The sequence below is a fragment of the Oncorhynchus kisutch genome, linkage group LG22, assembly GCF_002021735.2.
Source record: "Oncorhynchus kisutch isolate 150728-3 linkage group LG22, Okis_V2, whole genome shotgun sequence".
In the NCBI taxonomy this organism is placed as follows: Eukaryota; Metazoa; Chordata; class Actinopteri; order Salmoniformes; family Salmonidae; genus Oncorhynchus; species Oncorhynchus kisutch.
In genome coordinates, this window is record NC_034195.2 from 39,218,823 (window position 1) to 39,240,015 (window position 21,193).

Below are 21,193 nucleotides of genomic sequence, written 5' to 3' on the forward strand. Positions count from 1 at the left end.
TTCTAGGCTAGTTATTTTAGTTATGGTCACTTCAAGTCCATACAGAAATAACAGGTAGATATGCTGTCTTTGTTTGTTTCTCCATTCCAGATTTGAAGTCGCGCCGAAACCGGAGCTTCTCTGAGGACTCAGATCTGTCATGTGATGATGTGCTGGAGAGGTCGTCCCTGAAGTCTAAGGCAGATGTGAGTCATGTTATTTTCATCTATCAGTTCACTAATGAAAACCTCACCCCCACTGTGGTAATTTATTTTGATATCATATGATTTAAACTCTTAACCGAAGCGGCATATGGACATCTTTGACCTAGTGTCAGGCATTCAGAAGGAAATAATAGCAGAGAAAATGGAGAAGGAGAAAAAAATTGAGGGAAAGGGAAAAAGAAAGAGGGAAGGAATGAGAACGAGGTCGAGACCTTGATCGAATCATGAAGAATTCATAGAGGTACTACACCAGGTGCAACAGTGGGATGAACGCTTATGAATTTCAAACAAGCATCAAAATTCAAATGTTGAATGTCAATTACAATAACGAGTTTGAGGACTATATTTCACTAAATCACCTAAATTCTTATTTTTAACAGTTATTTAGAAGCCCTAACTCATCCCAAAACAGAATTATAAAAGTAATAATAAAAAAAAAGGTCTGGAGCTTTTCCATTTTCTACATATTGAATTGGAATTTTATTCTGTCTGCAAGCAAAGTATTATATTCACATTATAACTGGACTCGGGCATCATCTAGGGTGGGAGTTGAATTTAATTAGTTTTACTTATCATATTAGCGAATAGTCAAAATATGCAGTGTCATTTGCATTTATTACGCTGAAATGGTTGAAATTCAAACTTGTTTAGTCCACTGCTGCTGTATTTGTGGAGGTTTATACAGTAGAATAGATGGATCTCAGTGCCAGAGGCACGCATTCATCATCCTAAACTTTTACACACTTTCCAAAGCAACTGGCAAGAAAGAAAGTGGTCTTTTCCTGTTGTTGTTGCCTTGCCCATGATTATGGCCACAACAGTCTCTGAACATGTGTTGAAGCATCAATGGGCATAACAAACATGCTCTGAGTTTCCTCATAATTTGGACCCAGGCACCTAGTCCTAAATGGTATAGGTCTGATGGTGCAGCATAAAACGTGGTTTTGGCTCAAGCACTTTAAGGGCACATCCCATTAATTAAAAAGTGGATCTCTTCACTCGATCCTAATAGGCCCTCTGACGCTGAATGAGGAATACTAGGGCTCATTTAGTTCTGTGGTTAATTTAGTGTTTGTTGTTCTTTAGAGATGTGATGTTGAGTAGTGACTGTTCTGTGAGGTGAAGTAGTACATTTTCTTCTCATGGGAATAGTAGGTAGTCTATTGTCACCTATTTTTGGTGCAGACTGCTCTGATGTTAGCTGTTCAGGTTAATCTATTTTTGGGCAATCTCTTAATATTAATTTAATCAACCGTTGTGCATCAATGTTTTTTTCACTTTGTCCCTTGGGTATTTATTTAAAAACAAATAATTTAATTGAAATGTTCCATGAATAATTCCTGTTAGTAATGTTGATCCATAACTCATCATTGCACCCTCATCTTTGTGTAGGTGGGGGGCCTTTAACATTGCCTGTTTGGTTGTGTTAGTGATTGGGTTGATGTATGTGGGGGGTTTTGCCGATTAATACATTTAATCATTCCATTTGTTTGTTTGTTTTTTCTGTTTGTTTTGTTTTGTCTTCCCCCAAGTCTGTTTATGTCCCTCACGCATTGGCGTTCAAGAGAGCGTACGCCACGAAGGTAGTGTGTGCATACATGTCCATTGACCCACGTCTTATCACCCCTGCGCATGCGCCAACCGTTGCACTTCTATCCTAACCCTCTCTTTCCATTTTGCCCCAGCGGTCACCTTGACGCCTAACTTACCCCCTCCCCCGCCGGAAGTAAAAACTACTGCACTCCTTACTTTTCTGGTCACAATGAATGACAACTTTCCAATATGGCCGTCCATGTTTTTTTCTTTGTCTTCTCTGGTCGGGTGTCAATCAGCTTATCTTTGGTCTGTACTGGTCTGATGTTAACCAACCCAGTGTTCTCCAGTGCTGCTATCGGATCCACTTGGATTCCAGCTACCTCTCCTTGTTATAGTCTATTTTTCTATACTACTATCGCTTTTCCTATATCGCTCCAGCTTTTTATTGCAGAAAAATAATAACCGAAAGATGACAAAAATGTACATGGACAACTCATAAAATATCCATATATTTCCATACATTTCTGAGAATTTATAGACTGGGGAAATAATACAAGTGTGAAATATTGTACAAGGAAATCTAAGGTTTCTCAGACATTTGTAGTTTTATGTGTATTTATGTCTGTTCAGTTTTAATTGTGGGGCTTGTCCTAGCTTTGTCCTAGCTATGCCATTTCTAGAATTGGTGATCTCTTCTTGTACTCTCAATGGTAATCTTTGGTATAATGGATGGCCACCTCTCAGAAAGAAACACCAGTTTGCTATTTACTCCCATTGTGGGGATGGAGAGCTATTGTTCTCTCCCATAGGAGAAGGCTCCTCTGGGGTTTTTCTGCAATGTCATATAGTATAATGTAATCTACAATCTATCAGTCACCCCTAGCTGGTTTCTCCCCTGTAGAAAGCGTTCTGTGAAGGTCTTCTGAGCATTCTGTGAACTTGTGAGGTTCCACTGTCCTGTATATGAAGGGCTTGGTTTCCTCGGAGCCTGAGGGAGCACCTCTCTAAAGGCCTCTAACACGGTGTAATGTTGTTACAGAAAACCTACACAGAGGAGGAGCTCAATGCCAAGCTGACACGGAGGGTACAGAAAGCTGCCCGGCGACAGGCCAAGCAGGAGGAGTTGAAGAGGCTGCACAGAGCCCAGGTAAGTAGTCAATAGGATGTGTTGTTTTGGAAGAAAACGTAGTTGGTGGAGTATGGATCTTGTGTATGAGTCCACAGAAGGGTCCAACTTGCGAACTAAGACCGCTGTGAATTTTGAATGATTTTGGCAAGCCCAGTTTCATGTCTTTGAAGATCATCAAAACAGAACTTCATGCAGAGATCAATACAATACTAATTAGCTATGCACCCTCTGTTACTGCTTATGAATATTTTATAAGACAAAAAGTATGCCTTTTTACCAAAGAACAAAACCAATCCAACTTTGAGAAGTTCATTATTAAGAGGGTTTCAGACATTAACTTTAAACTCTTTAACTTTAAACTAAAGTTTTTAGTCCAGGGAACTGTCAGTTCATTGAAATATTATGAATATGTGTGCAATGAGACACTCCATGTTTGTGTATGTTCGTGTGTGTGTTCATATGTGTGGGTTCTGGCCTGTCGTTCCTCCCTCGGATAATTCAGAGGGTTAGGGTTAAGTTTACTCCACATTTCACTCCGTTTACCATTGTTTGTGTATGCACGTAGGTGGAGGGTGATTTTTGGAGTAGCGGACACCTTTTGGTAACATAATATCCTCGCCGGTCCTATTCACATTGGGGAAATAGCAACATTTTTTATTTTGTGAAAGCGAGGAAGAGTTTCCTTTGCTAGTAGTAGCTAGCTGGCAGCAGCTTGGCTATAAACATTGCAAGCTAGCTATCCTTTTTAGCTTCCCACATCGCCATGTGATATAATAATATTTATTATAAAAAAATATGCTCTGGCAAATATTCTTATACTTGCCTGTGTAACCTAAAACAATATACCAGTTTGAAATGCTGATTTGTGTATTTTTTCCCATATCAGCTAAAAATCGAAAGTCATCATGTTTTGGTCACGGAGAAAAATCACATGGCTAGCAGCATGTTCTACCATTTCACAATAGCCTGTAATCACTAGTTATTACTTCCCAACAAAATAGGTTAGTAAGCTTTAGTGTGTGTGTGTGTGTGTTCTGAATTGTTCTCTGGCATGTCGTTGCTCCCTCAGATCATCCAGAGACAGCTGGAGCAGGTGGAGGAGAAGCAAAGACAGCTGGAGGAGAGGGGCGTGGCCGTGGAGAAAGCCCTGCGAGGGGAAGCAGGTACCCATCTGTCACTCACTTCTTCTTTTTCTGATTGGGTTACACCCCCCCCCCCCCCCCCCCCCCCCCCCAGGGTCCACACATGGGGTGGGGTCATACTTGTTACGAAGTGGATACGGATATGGAGTTTCTTTATCACAGTTTTCCCAGGCTAAAAATACGGATATTTCTGCTCATGTGCAGGATTTAGTTTTTTGTATCAGTGTGCCCACTCCACTGCCAATCCCTCCTGATCACCTTTGTCTGGTCATTGGTGTAGCCTACAGACTTTATGTTGTGCACAAAACTGTTCGAACTCTTGCATTCCCTCAGTAGGCTATTAAACATAAGCGCAATTTCCTACAAACGTCATGTTGTACACTAAACCGTTCCAAATATTGCATTCCATTTCTCAGTAAGCATAAGCCTGATTTCATGTTCTTTTTTCAGGAGGTGAGGAGGCTATATGCAGCTAATACATGTATTACTCAAAATTCAGTATTGCATACATACAAAACATACAAACAAATCAGTATTGCAAACATACTTACGACACAGTCTAGCGATTTCATGTTCTTCTTAGCTGATGAGGTACATGCAGCTATTTACTCTCACCACGATACCAGCATATACAGCATAACTATGGCACCGGTTGATGCAAAATTAACTTCCCATTGTCCGACTCTTTTTACCGGTCCGGATACACGCTTAGCTGCCTAGAACGTTCGGCTGCACAGATGTGGAACGTAGCAAGACAAAGATACGCAGTAAAATTAGCGATTGAATGTTATCATCATTGCAAACAAGCTGTGCAGGAAGACAGGCAGTCAAGTAGTGTTCTTTTTTCAGGAACTAGGATGTAGCAGAAACTATAAAGATGCAGTGCTTTCAGAAAGTATTCAGACCCCTCACCTTTTTCCACGTTTTGTTATGTTAGTCTTATTCTAAAATGGATTAAATGGTATTTTTTTGCAAATGTATTAAACCTAAAAAAAGTATTCAGACCCTTTACTCAGTACTTTGACATTTTTCGGTGCACTTTCCCAGGTCTGTGCCTGTTTTTGCTTTGTTATTATGGAGTATTGTGTGTTGAATAATGATTTTAAAAACTATTTACTGTATTTTAGAATAAGGCTGTAAAAAGGGAAAAAGGGGTCTGAATGCACTGTAAGCCTACATCATCACACAAAACACTGAGTATTTTTGCTGGGGGTGACTGCAATATTTAGTTACAACAGACAGACAGAGAAGAACAGACAGCTGTTCAGAAATATGAGGCAGAGACATAGCCAACATCATCATGGTTCAGAAGAGGGTGAGTAAAGAGTGAAATATGGAGGTGGAGTCAATGGTGGAAAAAGTACCCAATTGTCATACTTGAGTAAAAGTAAAGATACTGCAATAGAAAATGACTCAAGTGAAAGTACCTCGTCTAAAAGTATTTGGTTTTAAATTTTCTTAAGAATGAATCATTTCAAATTCCTTATTATGCAAACCAGACAGCACCGTTTTCTTTTTTAAATGTATGGATAGCCAGGGGCACACGGCAAAACTCAAACATCATTTACAAACAAAGCATGTGTGTTTAGTGAGTCCGTCAGATCAGAGGCACTAGAAATGACCAGGGATGTTCTCTTGATAAGTGCAGGAATGGACCATTTTCCTGTCCTGCTCCTGCAAAGCATTCTAAATGTAACGAGTACTTTTGGATGTCAGGGAAAATATATGGAGTAAAAAGTCCATTATTTTCTTTTGGAATGTAGTGAAGTGAAAGTAAACATTGTCAAAAATAGTGAAGTACAGACACCAAAAACGACTTACTTTACACAACTGGGGGGAGTGTGAGCAGCAGCTACGTTAGAAATATGAATGTGTGCGTAAAATAACACATGCAGAACGTGATCTGGATCCTTAGCTTTAAGAGAGAATTTCCGTGGGGGCGTGGGCAAAAAACTCTGTATCCATAGCCACTGCCTGTATCCATAGCCACTGCCTGTATCCATAGCCACTGCCTGTATCCATAGCCACTGCCTGTATCCATAGCCACTGCCTGTATCCATAGCCACTGCCTGTATCCATAGCCACTGCCTGTATCCATAGCCACTGCCTGTATCCATAGCCACTGCCTGTATCCATAGCCACTGCCTGTATCCATAGCCACTGCATGTATCCATAGCCACTGCATGTATCCATAGCCACTGCATGTATCCATAGCCACTGCCTGTATCCATAGCCACTGCCTGTATCCATAGCCACTGCCTGTATCCATAGCCACTGCCTGTATCCATAGCCACTGCCTGTATCCATAGCCACAGCCTTTAGCCACACCCTGTATCCATAGCCACTGCCTGTATCCATAGCCACTGCCTACTTTTTAAATGTTGGGATTGGGGAATGAGTTTGGAGCTTTTCATTCAGTTTGTTGATGTAGTGTCCTCGTTGGGTGGAGATGATCCTCTTCAACAGTTGAATATGTTAATCTCTGTTTTTATGGTAATACATATATGTAAGTTATACGCTAATTGTATGTTAATTACATTCTGGATCTGTAAATACAGAATCAATTCAAGCATTCTCAAGTACTGTTACTGAGGGGTTATTATATATGTACCACATTTCCTCTAAATGCGCATTGACCTCTCCTTTATGAAGAAAAAGTAGCTGGGATAGCAGCAATTCTGCTTATCTTTCTTGCTTGAGAGTATCCAAACTATACTTTTCATAAAACCAGTTGCCCTGGTTTAGCAGTGAATGAAAGTATATTCTTAAATTTGTAGAAATCCTCATCTAAGTTCATCTTGTATCTAGATATGCAGTGTCTAGATACTGGTGGTATCTCTTACTCTGAAACAATACATTCACACTGTGCAAGACAAGGGACTATCACAGACATCATAATCACTCAGTGATGAAGTCATTCTTGTTTACTGTAGAACATTACACAATACAATGCTAACAACTTTTAAATAGGGTTTCAAGGCATGCAAAGTATAGCATAAATAGATACAATTTTGTAAGTCTCAAAATAATCTATAATTATTGGTAACCTATGTGAACTACACAAACTGGTGAATGCTTGCAGTGCTTTCAGAAAGTATTCACCCCCCCCCCCCCCCCCCCCCCCCCCATAAATGTTACAGCCTGAATTTGATTTGAAATGTATTAAATTGAGATATTGTGTCACGGGTCAACACACAATAGCCCATAATGTCAAAGTAGAATTATGTTTTTAGATTTAAAAAAAATTCAATTTAGCAAATTAATAAAAAATGTAACCCCTTTTGTTATTGCAAGCCTAAATAAGTTCAGGAGTAAAGATTTGCTTAACAAGTGACAAATTAAGTTGTATGGACTTACTCTGTGTGCAATAATAGTGTTTATCAGAATTCTTTAATGACTACCTCGTCTCTGTACCCTACACATACAATTATCTGTAAGGTCGTTCAGTCGAGCAGTGAATTTCAAACACAGATTCAATCACAAAGTCCAGGGAGGCCTCGCAAAGAAGGGCTCCTATTGGTAGACGGGTAAAAAAAAGAAAAAGAAGCAGACATTGAATATCCCTTTGAGCATGGTGAAGTTATTAATTACACTTTGGATGGTGTATCAATACACCCAGTCACTACAAATATGTCACTACAAACATACAGGCGTCCTTCCAACCACTCAGGAAAAAACGCTCAGTGATTTCACCATGAGGTGAATGGTGACTAAAACCGCTACAGAGTTTAATTGCTGTGATAGGAGAAAACAGGATGGATCAACAACATTATTAGTTACTCCACAATACTAACTTAAATCACAGAGTGAATTTTCTCTCAAGTGGACTTTAACCTCTCTGTCGTCTACGCTTTCAAAGGACTGTATAAGGGGACTTATTGTACTTGTATCAAAACATCAGATTCACTGTAGTTAATACAACACCCATACTGTACTCTAATTGTTTCTGTCGGTCATCGTCTGAGCTGCATGCGATTTGGAGAATGTCTTTGTGTTTCGACATAGATGTGTGTGTGCTCACATTGGATGTGTTTGTCCACATAGCCTCATATGGAAGGGTTTCTGTTCACCAAGACTGAATACAATTGTGGCCAAGGGCATACATATGCATTGATGTATTGGTATGGTTACCAATCAAAAGTGGGAATACTACTGTACATATAAGACATCTTAACCCACTACACCCTTGTGGTTGACATGGTGTATGCCTACTCTAAAGCATCAGTGTATCAGATGAGCGAGTCACCGGTACCGTGACACTCCATACCTGGTGTTGCCTCACACACACATAGTTAATGTCTCATACACAGAGGCAGTACACAGCCTTACAGGAAATATATGTAGCCACCCTATCATTATGGAAAAGTACATGTAGTAAAAACCAATATGTGTACTTGACTGCATATGTATTGTGGTGAGTACTTGTGTGCATGTTTGAACTGTGTGTGGTTGTGGTGTGTGTGTGCAAGCATGTGCATGACCATCTTGTTGCAGATTGGTGTTGCCCAGTGGAGGCTGTGTGTGTGTACAATAACTCATATCTCTAATATATCCCTGTTGTAGACTATTGGGGAGAGTCTAATTACAGTGAAATCATGGACTTGCATCTGGGCGGTATGTATTTCAAATCTGTCGCTTCCAAATAACTAACAGCTAACCCACCTATATCTGTCTTTCCCTTCTATACTACTGGTCTGGAGCTTGTTTCCTCAGAGCTGCATCCCCTGCTGCGGCAGAAGCCTAGTCACTCTCAGATCCCTCCAGTATCACTTCTAATAGACACTTAGCGCACACACAGTCAGAAAGATCACACACTCCCCCCCCCCACTTTTCTTGTTAAGATCATTTTCACTCTTTGATCATTTTAATGTTAATTTCACTGCATTGATTACATCAGTGGTTCCCAAACTGTGGGGTGTTAAACGTACTCTTGAAAGTTGTAATAGTAGAATGCGCAAGGTGTAATTTCGAAATGAGGTAGTACATCATCAGCTCCTCTTGTCATATCAGTCATTGTATACGTTACTTAGAGAGCTATTTATAACTTGTCAGAAATGTCCAGATCAAGTAGCCCATGTCAGCTAATGTTTTTTTTTGCCCATAAATATTGTTGTACTTGTTTAAGTCACAAAATTTATAGAATTGCAAGAAAATTAGTTTTAAAACTGAACAATTGTCTTTGCATCCCATAGCAAAATGTGTAGAATTGCACCCCATGGCAAAATGTGTAGAATTGCAGGAAATAGACATGGCACTTGCACAGTATGTTCCCCAATGCTGGAAGGGGGACCCTGAGTGGAAAAAGCTTGGGAACCCCTGGATTACATAATAACATCTATGCATTGGAATAGTGTACAAGTATAATAACTAGGAAAGCATTTAGTAAAGAACACACACATGCTAACACATATTTTTATTTGTTTTACCTTTATTTAACTATGCAAGTCAGTTAGGAACAAATTCTTATTTTCAATGACAGCCTAGGAACAGTGGGGTAACTGCCTGTTCAGGGGCAGAACGGCAGATTTGTACCATGTCAGCTCGGGGATTTGCTCTTGCAACCTTCCCGGTTACTAGTCCAACGCTCTAACCACTAGGCTAGGCGGCAGGGATCATGTTAAAGTAGAACCACACACACACACACTCACCTACCCAACTTGAAAATAGTGCCCCCTGCCCCTTACTGACCCCAAACTCCTAACTAAACTCCTGGCCCTTGACTAGCCTTAGAGCCGTGCTGCTGTATCCCTGTTGTCCCAGCTCTGGTGCTGCTGTATCCCTGTAGTCCCAGCTCTGGTGCTGCTGTATCCCTGTAGTCCCAGCTCTGGTGCTGCTGTATCCCTGTAGTCCCAGCTCTGGTGCTGCTGTATCCCTGTAGTCCCAGCTCTGGTGCTGCTGTATCCCTGTAGTCCCAGCTCTGGTGCTGCTGTATCCCTGTAGTCCCAGCTCTGGTGCTCGTGCTCTTCTGACTCTCCCATACCTGCCCTGTTGCATAACTCCCTGTAATATACGTGTCTGTGCTGAAAAGCAGTGTTTGGTCTTGACCCCTCATAGCCGTCCTATTCACATTGTGTGTGTATCCAAAATGGCCTATTCCCTATATATTGCACTACTTTTGACCATGGCCCGATATTACGCACTACTGGGTATGGGCCCTGGTCTAAACTAGTGTCCCATATATGGCCATTTGGCTCTGGTAAAATTTAGTGCACTACATAGGTAACCGGGTGCCATTTTGGATGCTACCTGTGATTGTCCAAAAGAGTCTGTATTAGTGACCCAGCGTGGATATGGTGTCTTGACCGTCTGACTGTCCCGCTCTCTGTGATGATGTTGTCGTTGTCACCCATTAGAAAGGAGATGGCATGGAGTGTTGTAACACTGGAAAAATCTATCTGGTCATTGTCCCCCAATAGTGTGATCACATTCACTATGTGGTTTAAAGACCCTTGGTACAATTGCATGCAACAATTATAAATGTTTCGGTTTTTGAGTAAATCGCAGCAAGTTAGATGAGGCATCCATTGAAGGTAAGTATTTCTGGAATTGAAGAGAGACTCCATTGCCACTTGGTTTGATCTTCCAAACTGAATGCAGTGTGTGTCTGATGGTCTCAAGCTTCTGGGCTGTGTGGAGGACAAGGTATACATGGTCGGCATTCTGCAACTTTGGCCTGATACAGTGTTACCCTGTCTGGTGAAGTGAATTGGACTGGCTTCCATCTAGCTGGCACTGGCCAAATCATGAACTGAAACACAGGCTATTGAGGGAAGCAGCATGGCTGTTCTGTGTGTGCAGCAGCCCTGCAGGGGGTGCTAAAAGCTAACAAAGGAATCTGCTGTCATGCTCTCGCTTTTGGCCAGCAGGGTTGACTGCAGTGACACATCTTATCTATCACTCCATTTACAACCATAATCACCTCAAATAGGCACGCTAGTTTCACAATGATTCTCAATGATTTGGTACTTTACATACACATTATAATAAATAACTGGTTTTATGATGAGGTATGAGGCGGAACCATTGCACTTGAAAATCTCACAGCAGTGAGTATGTGAGACAGCCTATCTTGTTTGAGTGGAGAGTTATGATTCTACTGTGATAGTCTCTTGTGGTTAATTTCACCAGCATTCCATTCTCTGAGCTCTTTCACCCAAGTCTCAGACTGTTGAGTACATTGTGTGCATTTCCTGTTGTATCGGTGTGTGACACCATCCCCTACTCATCGTTTGTCCAATACACTCTCTGATAGAAGGCTCTTCTTCATTGAGAAACTCAATTACTTTATATCTCCTCTTCACCTTACAGTTTGTGCCTAGGACAGTGTTTATCTTTCCTCACTATATCCGGTAGACAGTATGACCTCATTATATGTGAGGACTTTCTCGCGGAGGTTCACACGTATTTGCACAAAAATGCTAATTTGCACTTCAAAAGTAGCCACAACGTCAACAAATACAAGTTATGTTTACCTGGGAGAGCTGAAATATTTTCAAAGATGGAATAATTAACTATTTCCCGCTTAGATGATTTATCTTCTATTTCTGTAAATCTCAAGTGATGATGAATAAAAAGCTGTTTTCATTTAGATGAATCTAATTTGCAGAGCATTGTCAACACATTACACAACATTGGTATTGTGAAGGCTCCTGTATCACCCCATAGAACTCATGAAGTCACCACAGTTTTTCTGAATTTGAGGATTATTATTCTTGAGTACATCAGATAACAGATGAGGATTATTCCCCTGTTCTTTCCAGCCCTTTTTGTTTTCACTCTCTTTTTTTTTCACCTTCTCTGACCCCACACAACTGATCTCTCTCACCTCCTCTCTACAGGTGCTTTCAGTTCTCCCTCCTTCTCCTAGTGCTCTCATTCTTTTAGATTTTTCTCCTCACTGTTCTTTCTTCCTCATCTCCCCCCTCCCATCTCTCCCTCCCTCCTACACTTCCTCTCACACTTTATGTCCTCTACACTTTTTTTCTCTGTCTATCACTTCTTCCTCCTCTTCCTCCACCCCACCCCTTGGCACTCTTTCCCTATGTTGTGGAAGTAGTTGAGCCCTTTGTCGGGACCCCTCGCCGAAGACCTATCTCCTTCTGTCCCTGCTGTTCCTCTGAAGGTAACGTAACCTATTGCCTTGCCTGCTGCTGGCTGCTTCAGGTTACCACAGCAACCGACCGCGGGGATCCACAAAGCAGGGCTCCTCCCCTCGGTCTCCTGAAACTCCTCCTGTGTGTCCAGGCTCAGTAGATTTCCCCAGGATGTCACCGTTCGCTATCTACCATAGTCGTATCACACTGAACATTACACACATTTATGTAGACATTTGTAAACTTGCTGGAACGGTGTAGATGAGAAAATAAGGACAGGACATGTCTATGCGACTTTTGGTTTGTAGAGTTGAGGATACTCAGAAACCTAGTGCACACTGTCACCAATAGTATTTTTAAATGGTTTATTTACAGTCTTGAATCAACCATGTAACATGGAGACTTCTATAGACCCCCTCCCAGATTAATTTGCCTTGAGATTAACAGTCTCAAGCAGAAACATATTAGAAACCCCTCAACCCTGGTTAACAACCCAAGTAAGTAAACAGCTATTGTGCACACATTTTTCCATCATTCCAAGTAGCTGCAGCTAAAGCTAAAGGGGAAACTACTCTGCTTCATTGTGTGTTTAATCAAAAGCATGTCCTCTGTTTGCTGTAAAACTAATGGACATGAAAAGCCATCGATCTCCCACTACTGAGTGGTGTAGTCTCTCTATAGTGTGTGAAAGCTGCCTGACAGCCTCTCTCTTGACTATAGTGTGTTACAACTAAGACTGTGTGTGACAAGGTTGTGATAAAGAGAGCGATAGACCTACAACTTGTGACACATCTCAGTTTTCCATATTCTACAACATTCTGGATCATCTGGTCTACTGTCTCTAACACATGTATGTCTGTGTGAAACTGCTTGAGAAGCTTTCTGATCAATGTAAACAAAACATGCCTGTGTGTGTTCTGTGCGATCTGGTTTTCAGGCTGGATGTGTGTTATGTTGTTAACTGTGGCTCTTCTCTCCTGTGATCTTGGAACCTGGGCTAAGGGTGGTGGACGAGGCGCAAAGAAAGAAAGAGAGAGGGAGAGGGAAAAGCAAGCACATTGTTGGTTAAGTTAGCAAATCCACCTGTTTCCATCTCCTCTTTGTCCTGTCTGAGTTCCTCCGTCTGAGGAACTCCGCTTTGCCTCTCTCTGTCCTTGTCTGTTAATCAGCGAAAACCGGCAGCAGCACCCGAGAGCACAGCCATTTGATTTATGTGTATGTTGTGTTTTTCCTTTTCGTTTTGCAAGAGACTCCACCACTCCAGCTAAGTACATCATGCTGCATCAATGGTTTGCCCCCCCAGTGTCTCATTGAAACCGCTTGGCTCCCACCTACGTGCGACAGATGAAAAATGCTAGCAGACTTTCTATAGCATAGCATGGACTGGCCACCTTTACAGTGGCATAAGGGTAAAAGTTATTTGGCCGCTGGCCCTTGACTGCAGTAATGCATGCCAAATACCAGTCTTCTCCCTCAGGCAGGTTTAATAGGGGAGTATGATAGCTTCACTATTGGTCTAAATGACAGATCGGCGCCATCATTTGACTCAGTAGTAGAAGCTATAGGGAGAATTAAATCATTCATAACACAGGTTTTTTGAAACTGCTCTGTATGAATAGGATCTGACAGGATCCTTTATTTCTTCTGGTGGTACTTTGTTGCATGTAGGGATGTAGAACTTCCATAGAGAGAAACTCTTCTGGTGTTTTATCTCTGTGTAGAACATCCATAGGTTCCCTGAGTACAACATCCCGGGTACAATGTGGTGGAATACACCATGGTTTTCTGCCCTGTCCCTCTACCTATGGCCCTCTCCGTAAGGGGGGGGGGGCAAACAGTGGTAGGAGATGACAACTGCTCTGAACATAAAGGGGTCCTTTGTAGCTCAGTTGGTAGAACATGGTGCTTCCAACACCAGGATAGAGTTTTTGTTTCCCGGGACCACCCGTATGTTAAAAATGTATGCAGGCGGGACTGTAAGTCGCTTTGGGTAGAAGTGTCTGCTAAATGGCATATATACTGAACAAAAATGTCAACGCAACATGTAACAATTTCAAAGATTTGACTGAGTTACAGTTCATAAAAGGAAATCAATTAAAGTGAATTCATTAGGCCTTCATCTATGGATTTCACAACTGGGAATACAGATATGCATCTGTTGGTTACAGATATCTATTTTTTATTTTTTTTTAAGGTAGGGACGTGGTTCAGAAAACCAGTTGGTATTTGGTGTGACCACCATCTCCTTCGCATAGAGTTGATCAGGCTGTTGATTGTGGCCTGTGGAATGTCCCGCTCCTCTTCAATGGCTGTGCGAAGTTGTTGGATATTGGCGGGAACTGGAATGCGCTGTCGTAAAATGTCGATCCAGAGCATCCCAAACATGATCAATTGTTGACATGTCTGGTGAGTATGCAGGCCATGGAAGAGCTGAGAAATGTTCAGCTTCCAGGAATTGTTTACAGATCCTTGCGACATGGGGCCCTGCATTATCATGCTGAAACGAGGTGATGGCAGCGTATGAATGGCACGACAATGGGCCTCAGGATCTCGTCACGGGATCTCTGTGCATTCTAATTTCCATCGATAAAACGCAATTGTGTTCATTGTCCATAGCTTATTACTGCCCATACCATAGCCCCATCGCCACCATGGTGCACTCTCTTCACAACGTTGACATCAGTAAAACTTCTCGCCCACACAACACCATACAGGCTTTCTGCCATCTGCTCGGTACAGTTGAAACCGTGATTAATCTGTGAAGAGCACACTTCTCCAGCGTGCCAGAGGCCATCGAAGGTGAGCATTTTCCAGTCAGGTCAAGACCCTGGTGAGGACGACTAGCATGCAGATGAGCTTCCCTGAGACGTTTTTTTCGGTTGTGCAAACCCACAATTTCATCAGCTGTCCGGATGGCTGGTGAAGAATCTGGATGTGGAGGTCCTGGGATGGCGTGGTCTGCGCTTGTGAGGACAGTTAGACGTACTGCCAAATTATCTAAAATGACGTTGGGAGGCGGCTTATGGTAGAGAGAGAAACATTAAATTCTCTGGAAACCGCTCTGGTGGACATTTCTGCAGTGAGCATGTTAATTGCACGCTCCATCAAAACTTGCGACATCTATGGCATTGTGTTTGTTGTGTTTAATTGTCCCCAGCACAAGGTGCACCCGTGTAATGATCATGCTGTTTAATCAGTTTCTTGATATGCCACACCTGTTAGGTGGATGGATTATCTTGGCAAAGGAGAAATCCTCACTAACAGGGATGTAAACAAATTTGTGCACAAAATGTGAGGGAAATAAGCTTTTTGTGCTTATGGAACATTTCTGGTATCTTTTATTTCAGCTCATGAAACATGGGACCAACACTTTACACTTTGCGTTTATATTTTTGTTCAGTGTGTTGTTATTGATTATTATTATTATATTACAGTACAGTAGCAAGGGCGTCTGTCTCAGAAGTTAGTGATACACAAACTTTCAACTTTGAAACGCCTGTTTTTCCCGCTCATTTTCCAAAGTTGAAATCTCCTCCACTTCATCTTCTGTGAGGCGTACGGCAAGACCATCCCGACCCCTGGTCAACAGTCCGGCCCAGCCCGGCCCATCATCCTCACTTCGCCATCCATTCCCACAACAAAGACGTCTTGGCTTGGCTGTCATTGCATTGCCTGTGTCAGTGTCTGCATCAGACCGACCTAAAGCCTCCTCTGCCCTGCCGTTTCCCTCACTCCCCTTTCCGTGTTGTTTCTTCTTCCAGGGATGGGCAAAAAGGACGACCCCAAGCTCATGCAGGAGTGGTTCAAACTGGTCCAGGAGAAAAACGCCCTGGTGCGATACGAATCTGAGCTGATGATATTGTGAGTTAACCATTATTATCCTATGTTATAGGCCTACTGAAGGTGAACTCTGTATCTATATAAGGTGCTGTAACTAAAGGTAGACAGACATAATTTAGACAGATTGGAGACATCATTTAGACATGAGACATAATTCAGGGCCACAGGTGTAATAGTTGGGCCGTAAGTCTGTCTTTCTGTCCCCCAGTGCACGAGAACTGGAGCTGGAGGATCGCCAGAGTCGACTGCAGCAGGACCTGAGGGAACGAATGGCAATTGAAGGTGAGGACCGCCAATTTTCAATTCAATAAATCTTTATTTTCCCCGAAGGGCAATTCGTGTGCAGCATTAAAAAATAGGTGCAGGACCATGGGAAACAACATTCATGGTTTCACCAAATCCTGATTACCTCAGTGAGACACTTTTTTCATGTTCCTCTCCATATATGAATTCTCTACTCATCTGTCCCTCTCTCTTGCTTTCATCCCCCTCTCCTCCTCAGACCACATGAAGACGGAGGTAGAGCTGGCGCAGGAGAAGCACATCCTGAATGAGATGCTGGAGGTGGTGGAGCAGAGAGACTCCCTGGTAGCCCTCCTGGAGGAGCAGAGGCTCAGTGAGAAGGAGGAGGACAAGGACCTGGAGTCTGTCATGCTCTCCAAGGGCTTCAACCTCAACTGGGCCTGAGGAGGAGAGACTAAACTCACCATCCACCGTAACTCAGATAATACACTACCCCTACTCTGTGTCAGGGCTCAGTGAAGGCCCAAGCCACGGTCTCATGCTCGGTCCCAGATAACCCAGCAGAGAATGTGTGCAGAATGGAGTTGTTCCATTACGGCTCCTCTGTTGGAGCAGTCTATAATGTTTACATATCTACCCTGCCACCAGCCAGGCATCATTACCTCCAGTGATATCTCCCCTCACTATCAAATCACGGTGGGAGGAGCAACTACATCCTGGACTTTCTCAGAACTTCAGAAGTTCTTGGAGCGGTTCTCCAGAATGGGGAACAATGTTTTATTATTTATTTTAATCTCAAACACGCAAAGGGAAGAAACAGGTTAGGTCCTGCTGATGTAAAGGAATTCAATGTATGATACCTGTTTCAATGTACTACATGTGTAGAACATGACATATTAGCAAAGCGGGGGTTTTAGATGAGGGTAGGCCCTTGACCTATTGACTGTTACAGGGTTTCTGTGGGAAGGGGAGGAGTGGTCTCACTCTCATTCTATCAGTCTCAACCTAACCTCATAACATACTCTGCATTGTGACTGCTGACTGGGGAGGGACATCCTCTCCTTTAGCTGCCTTTCACTCCAATTACACATTGGCTTCCACATTCTGAGGAGCCAATAAGGATGAGACTCTAAAAGTCCCATAATTTTTTTGCACAGAGAGTCAACACTAAGGATCAATGGAATCTGGTCACTTGGTTGTTTTGTATTTATTCGCTTGGTTTTGATAGAGAACCTGAATGAACTGATTTGGGTATTTTCCGTGTTCACGGAGGAGAGTGCCTGAACTGGAGGCTCGACGGGTTGCACATGTGCTCTCTTTATAACATTGACTGCAAGGAAATCAACTCAAAACTCCATCACCAAGAAAAATATCCTGCGTTGACTCTGAAAGTTGTGCTGGTGTGAATAGTTAACCTGCCTAGATTCATTGACACATGTACACTTCAGCAAGCAACCCACTTGACACATCTCTTGGTGTCCTAGTTCTGAGCTATCATGTGGCTTCTCCATACCATGCCATTCACCATAAATCACACTGATATTTCATTTTATAATCAGTAGCCCTTATTCAATACTAATTGGCATATACCATGAAATGTCCTCGGTGTAGGTAAACAGTGGAGAGAACAACGTTAGGGGCAGTGTCTTATTGGGCTTACACAGTATCAATACATTGTGTTATCATAATACCATAAGTGAACTGACATCACTAACTGGTGTCATGAGACACTTGCGTCAGTGGATATGCTTCAATATGGAAGTTCTAAACCACAGAACTCTGGCTTCGCTATCCCTGGGGCTGAGGTACATTACCTGCTTTGGAGCAAGATGCCCTTTTCCCTTCTGTTTTAATATTTTAGTTTTCTTTTTAGGGTTTAAACTTTTATGTATCCCACCAGAGGTACATTTCTATATTGTGTTTTTTGGTAAAATCCTTTCATACAACTACAGGTTGTCAAACAGCAGTTATGAGTAGAAGTGGAGACAGGAAGGTTGCTCTAAACCACTTCTATTCTGTCAGTCACAGGAGCATGTGCTTTTGTTTGGCATTTGACCTTATTAGCATTTCTGCCAAACTGTAAATCTCTGGTTGGTCACAGTTTTATATATTTTTCTGCATTGATAGATACATACACTGAGAATTTGTGTAAGAATTAAACGGAGCTGTGAATACAAAAAAGTTACATAATTTCAAGGCTGGTTTAGATGGTGTGTGATAAGTTTGACAGATTTTATTGATATTTATAAACATGTGTGCAAAAATGTATCATATGTAAAGAAAAATGAATCAATTTTTAAAACTGTATGTTGACACACACGACAAATATGTAAATGCTGCTTAATTTAGCCAAAATGCATAGGGTGTTGGATGTATGCTGAAACGGCAATAAAGCAATGCAGTTGTTCATTTAGAAACGCATGTCTCCTTTTATGTGTAGGCTTCTGTATAAACTTACTACAACTATGATTATGATAGAAATGTGAATATTCACCATATTAATGACTGTCCTGCATAGTAGGCTTCCCCCTGTCAATTCCACGGTCTATTCCAGAACTAGCACACCTGAAGAAAAGCTGATCTTGATTATTTGCCCAATTCAAACCAAGAGTGCTTCTTTTATGGCATATTAAATAAGTGCAACGTTCTCAGAATCTTCCCAACATGACAGTATGTGTTACATGAACCTGGCGACAAATTAATTAAAGGATGTTTTCACTTTTACTGTACGACAAGGGCAAAACCTGGCATTTAGTTTCTTCACACACTGACAGATTTGATCCACTTGCCGGTTGAAAACTCCGATATTTCTGTGTATCCAGTATTCCAACGGGGTCATATCTGTAACATCCGACTGGATGTCTGCAGACGAGACCATTTTTTTAAAAACATGCAAGACGGCTAAGCAGAAATGATTGCATCTTGTTTCTGGGACTGTCAGGTAAGATGAGCAATACTGCATGGTATGCATTGCATTGCATAGCATTTGTTTAAGTTCAATAGTCCATAATAATATATTATAAGGAAAGTTAAAGTAGGCATGTTGCTTCCTTGCATAAGTTACTGCGGGGATTGTTTTGCCATGCCAAATTCCCAACAGAGGTTTACAGTAGATAGCTACATTTTACACCATTGCAGTGGCGACCCTTCAATCAGGGCAGCTGGGGCTTGCATGTTATTTTGGCATTAATACATGTCACACATCAGTACATGTCACATGTAAAAAATAATATATCATTGTATTAATAAAGCTGCGTACAAACATGGTCTCTCTCTTGTTTTCTTGAGTAAGGCAGCTCCAAAATGCAGGTGTTTCAGCATAGCTCAATGCTTTGTGGTGGTGGGGCAAGCCAGTTCTGTCACTCATGGGGACACTACGTCACTGCAAAGTCTAAGAGGAGACCTCGAAAATTCTAGCCCTTCGGGTGCTGCCATAGAGTTCCAGAAGTGCCCATCCAAGAAGGCTCAAGGTCATTGGCCACAAATAAAATAACGTCAAATCACGTTATATGTACAGTAGCTTTAATTGGACTGATCATGTCAACATCATACTTTCAAAATCTTAGATAGCAGTCATCATCATGAATCAAGTCGACAATCTACTGGCAAATCCTTTTCTATCCTTGTCATATGAAGAGAAATTATAGATAAAATGTATCTGTGCTCATCGGCCATTGGACATAAATATTACACAACAAGTTGGAAATCGCAAATTCAACGAGTGGTTTGGAATCAGTGACCGTAGCAGTGTGGTCCCAAATCTGAGATTATAAGGGGCTCTTCCAAGTTTAAAATTATAAACATTCAACATTGGCCATGCTGTCAATGAAGCATGATTTGTGCCGCGCTCAAAACAACTGTTAACTCAGAACTGTGAAAACTTGACTTTATGGAGTGCAAGACAACTGGGAAGTCGGGAATAAATGAGCTCCGACTGGGAAAATACATTTTGAACTGTCTTTCAACTCGGAATTGTAAATCTGGCCTCCAACTGTTTTGAATGCACCATAAATCCAGAGAATGCCAGACTTTGATGACATGCACACAAAGGGCCGCCGCACCACCTTCCTGTTCATGTGAGCACAGCGCAACAAGGTGAGTCCAAAAATGTATTGTATAAATTATGTAATATGTCAGGGAGATATGTATACTGTAGCTAAAAACAGTGTATGTTGTATAGTAGGCCATCATTGTAAATAAGAATTTGTTCTTAACTCACTTGCCTAGTTAAATAAAGGTTAAATAACATTTATAAAATTGTAAGATATTAGTAGCCCATGTGCCTCATCCTAATAATTTGGTCTATTTACCCCTCTTAATTTTGCCCACTGTTCTGACTTGATGATGCACACGTAGCCTATAACCTGTTCTAGGGAAATGTAATCATCAAATATTGTAAGAGCTTTCATTGTCTGCTTATATAGTGGTTCCTCTTTTAAAAGTTGCGTCATACTGCGGCACACCCTGAGTGCTGCTGCAGCATTCTGTGGCACGTCATTTCATTCTCAGCCATTCTCAGCCAAATTATTGCTAGTTTGACCACCAGAGAGCATCTTTGAGAAGCATTTGATAGAATTCCGTATTAGCATTAACAGAGAATTCAAAACCTTTTTTTGTAATAACATAGTATATGGGATAGATTTTAAGAAATTTGCCTTACTTAATTTGATTAATATTATAGCGTTTCAATCAGTGATGTCACTTGCTCTGAGAGCTTGAAGTAATTTTTCCCCTTGCTCTGCAAGGGCTGCGGCTTTTGTGGAGCGATGGGTAACGATGCTTCGAGGATGGCTGTTGTCTATGTGTACAGAGGGTCCCTGGTTCGAGCCAAGGTAGGGACGGAAGCAAAACTGTTACACGGGCACCATTTTAATCAAGAGACTCTCCTCTTTGTAATTATGTAAGTCTGGGCAGCGAGTAAGTCTGGGCTCTGCAACCGTTGGATTACATTAATTAGCTATGGGCTCGCGCTAGTGTTCCAGTTTAGCCAACGTTCTTAAAACCTCT

General features: G+C 41.8%; 1 protein-coding gene across 7 annotated transcripts in view; it reads left to right on the plus strand.

Moving 5' to 3' along the window:
• Positions 1-19,069, plus strand: part of LOC109867196 (protein-methionine sulfoxide oxidase mical3a) — a 104,888-nt gene extending 85,819 nt beyond the window's left edge. For 5 of the 7 annotated variants that reach the window (XM_031801303.1, XM_031801302.1, XM_031801304.1 and 2 more), the window contains 9 exons: positions 91-185; positions 1,736-1,786; positions 2,779-2,886; positions 3,938-4,031; positions 8,574-8,624; positions 12,067-12,132; positions 15,865-15,964; positions 16,152-16,225; positions 16,446-19,069. In XM_031801303.1, coding sequence (XP_031657163.1) covers positions 91-185; positions 1,736-1,786; positions 2,779-2,886; positions 3,938-4,031; positions 8,574-8,624; positions 12,067-12,132; positions 15,865-15,964; positions 16,152-16,225; positions 16,446-16,630 — 824 coding nt within the window. In that variant the 3' untranslated portion in view covers positions 16,631-19,069. The remainder of the gene's footprint in view (positions 1-90; positions 186-1,735; positions 1,787-2,778; positions 2,887-3,937; positions 4,032-8,573; positions 8,625-12,066; positions 12,133-15,864; positions 15,965-16,151; positions 16,226-16,445) is intronic. The other 2 variants (XM_031801308.1, XM_031801307.1) reach the window with 2 other exon arrangements.
• Positions 19,070-21,193: the final 2,124 nt, after the last annotated feature.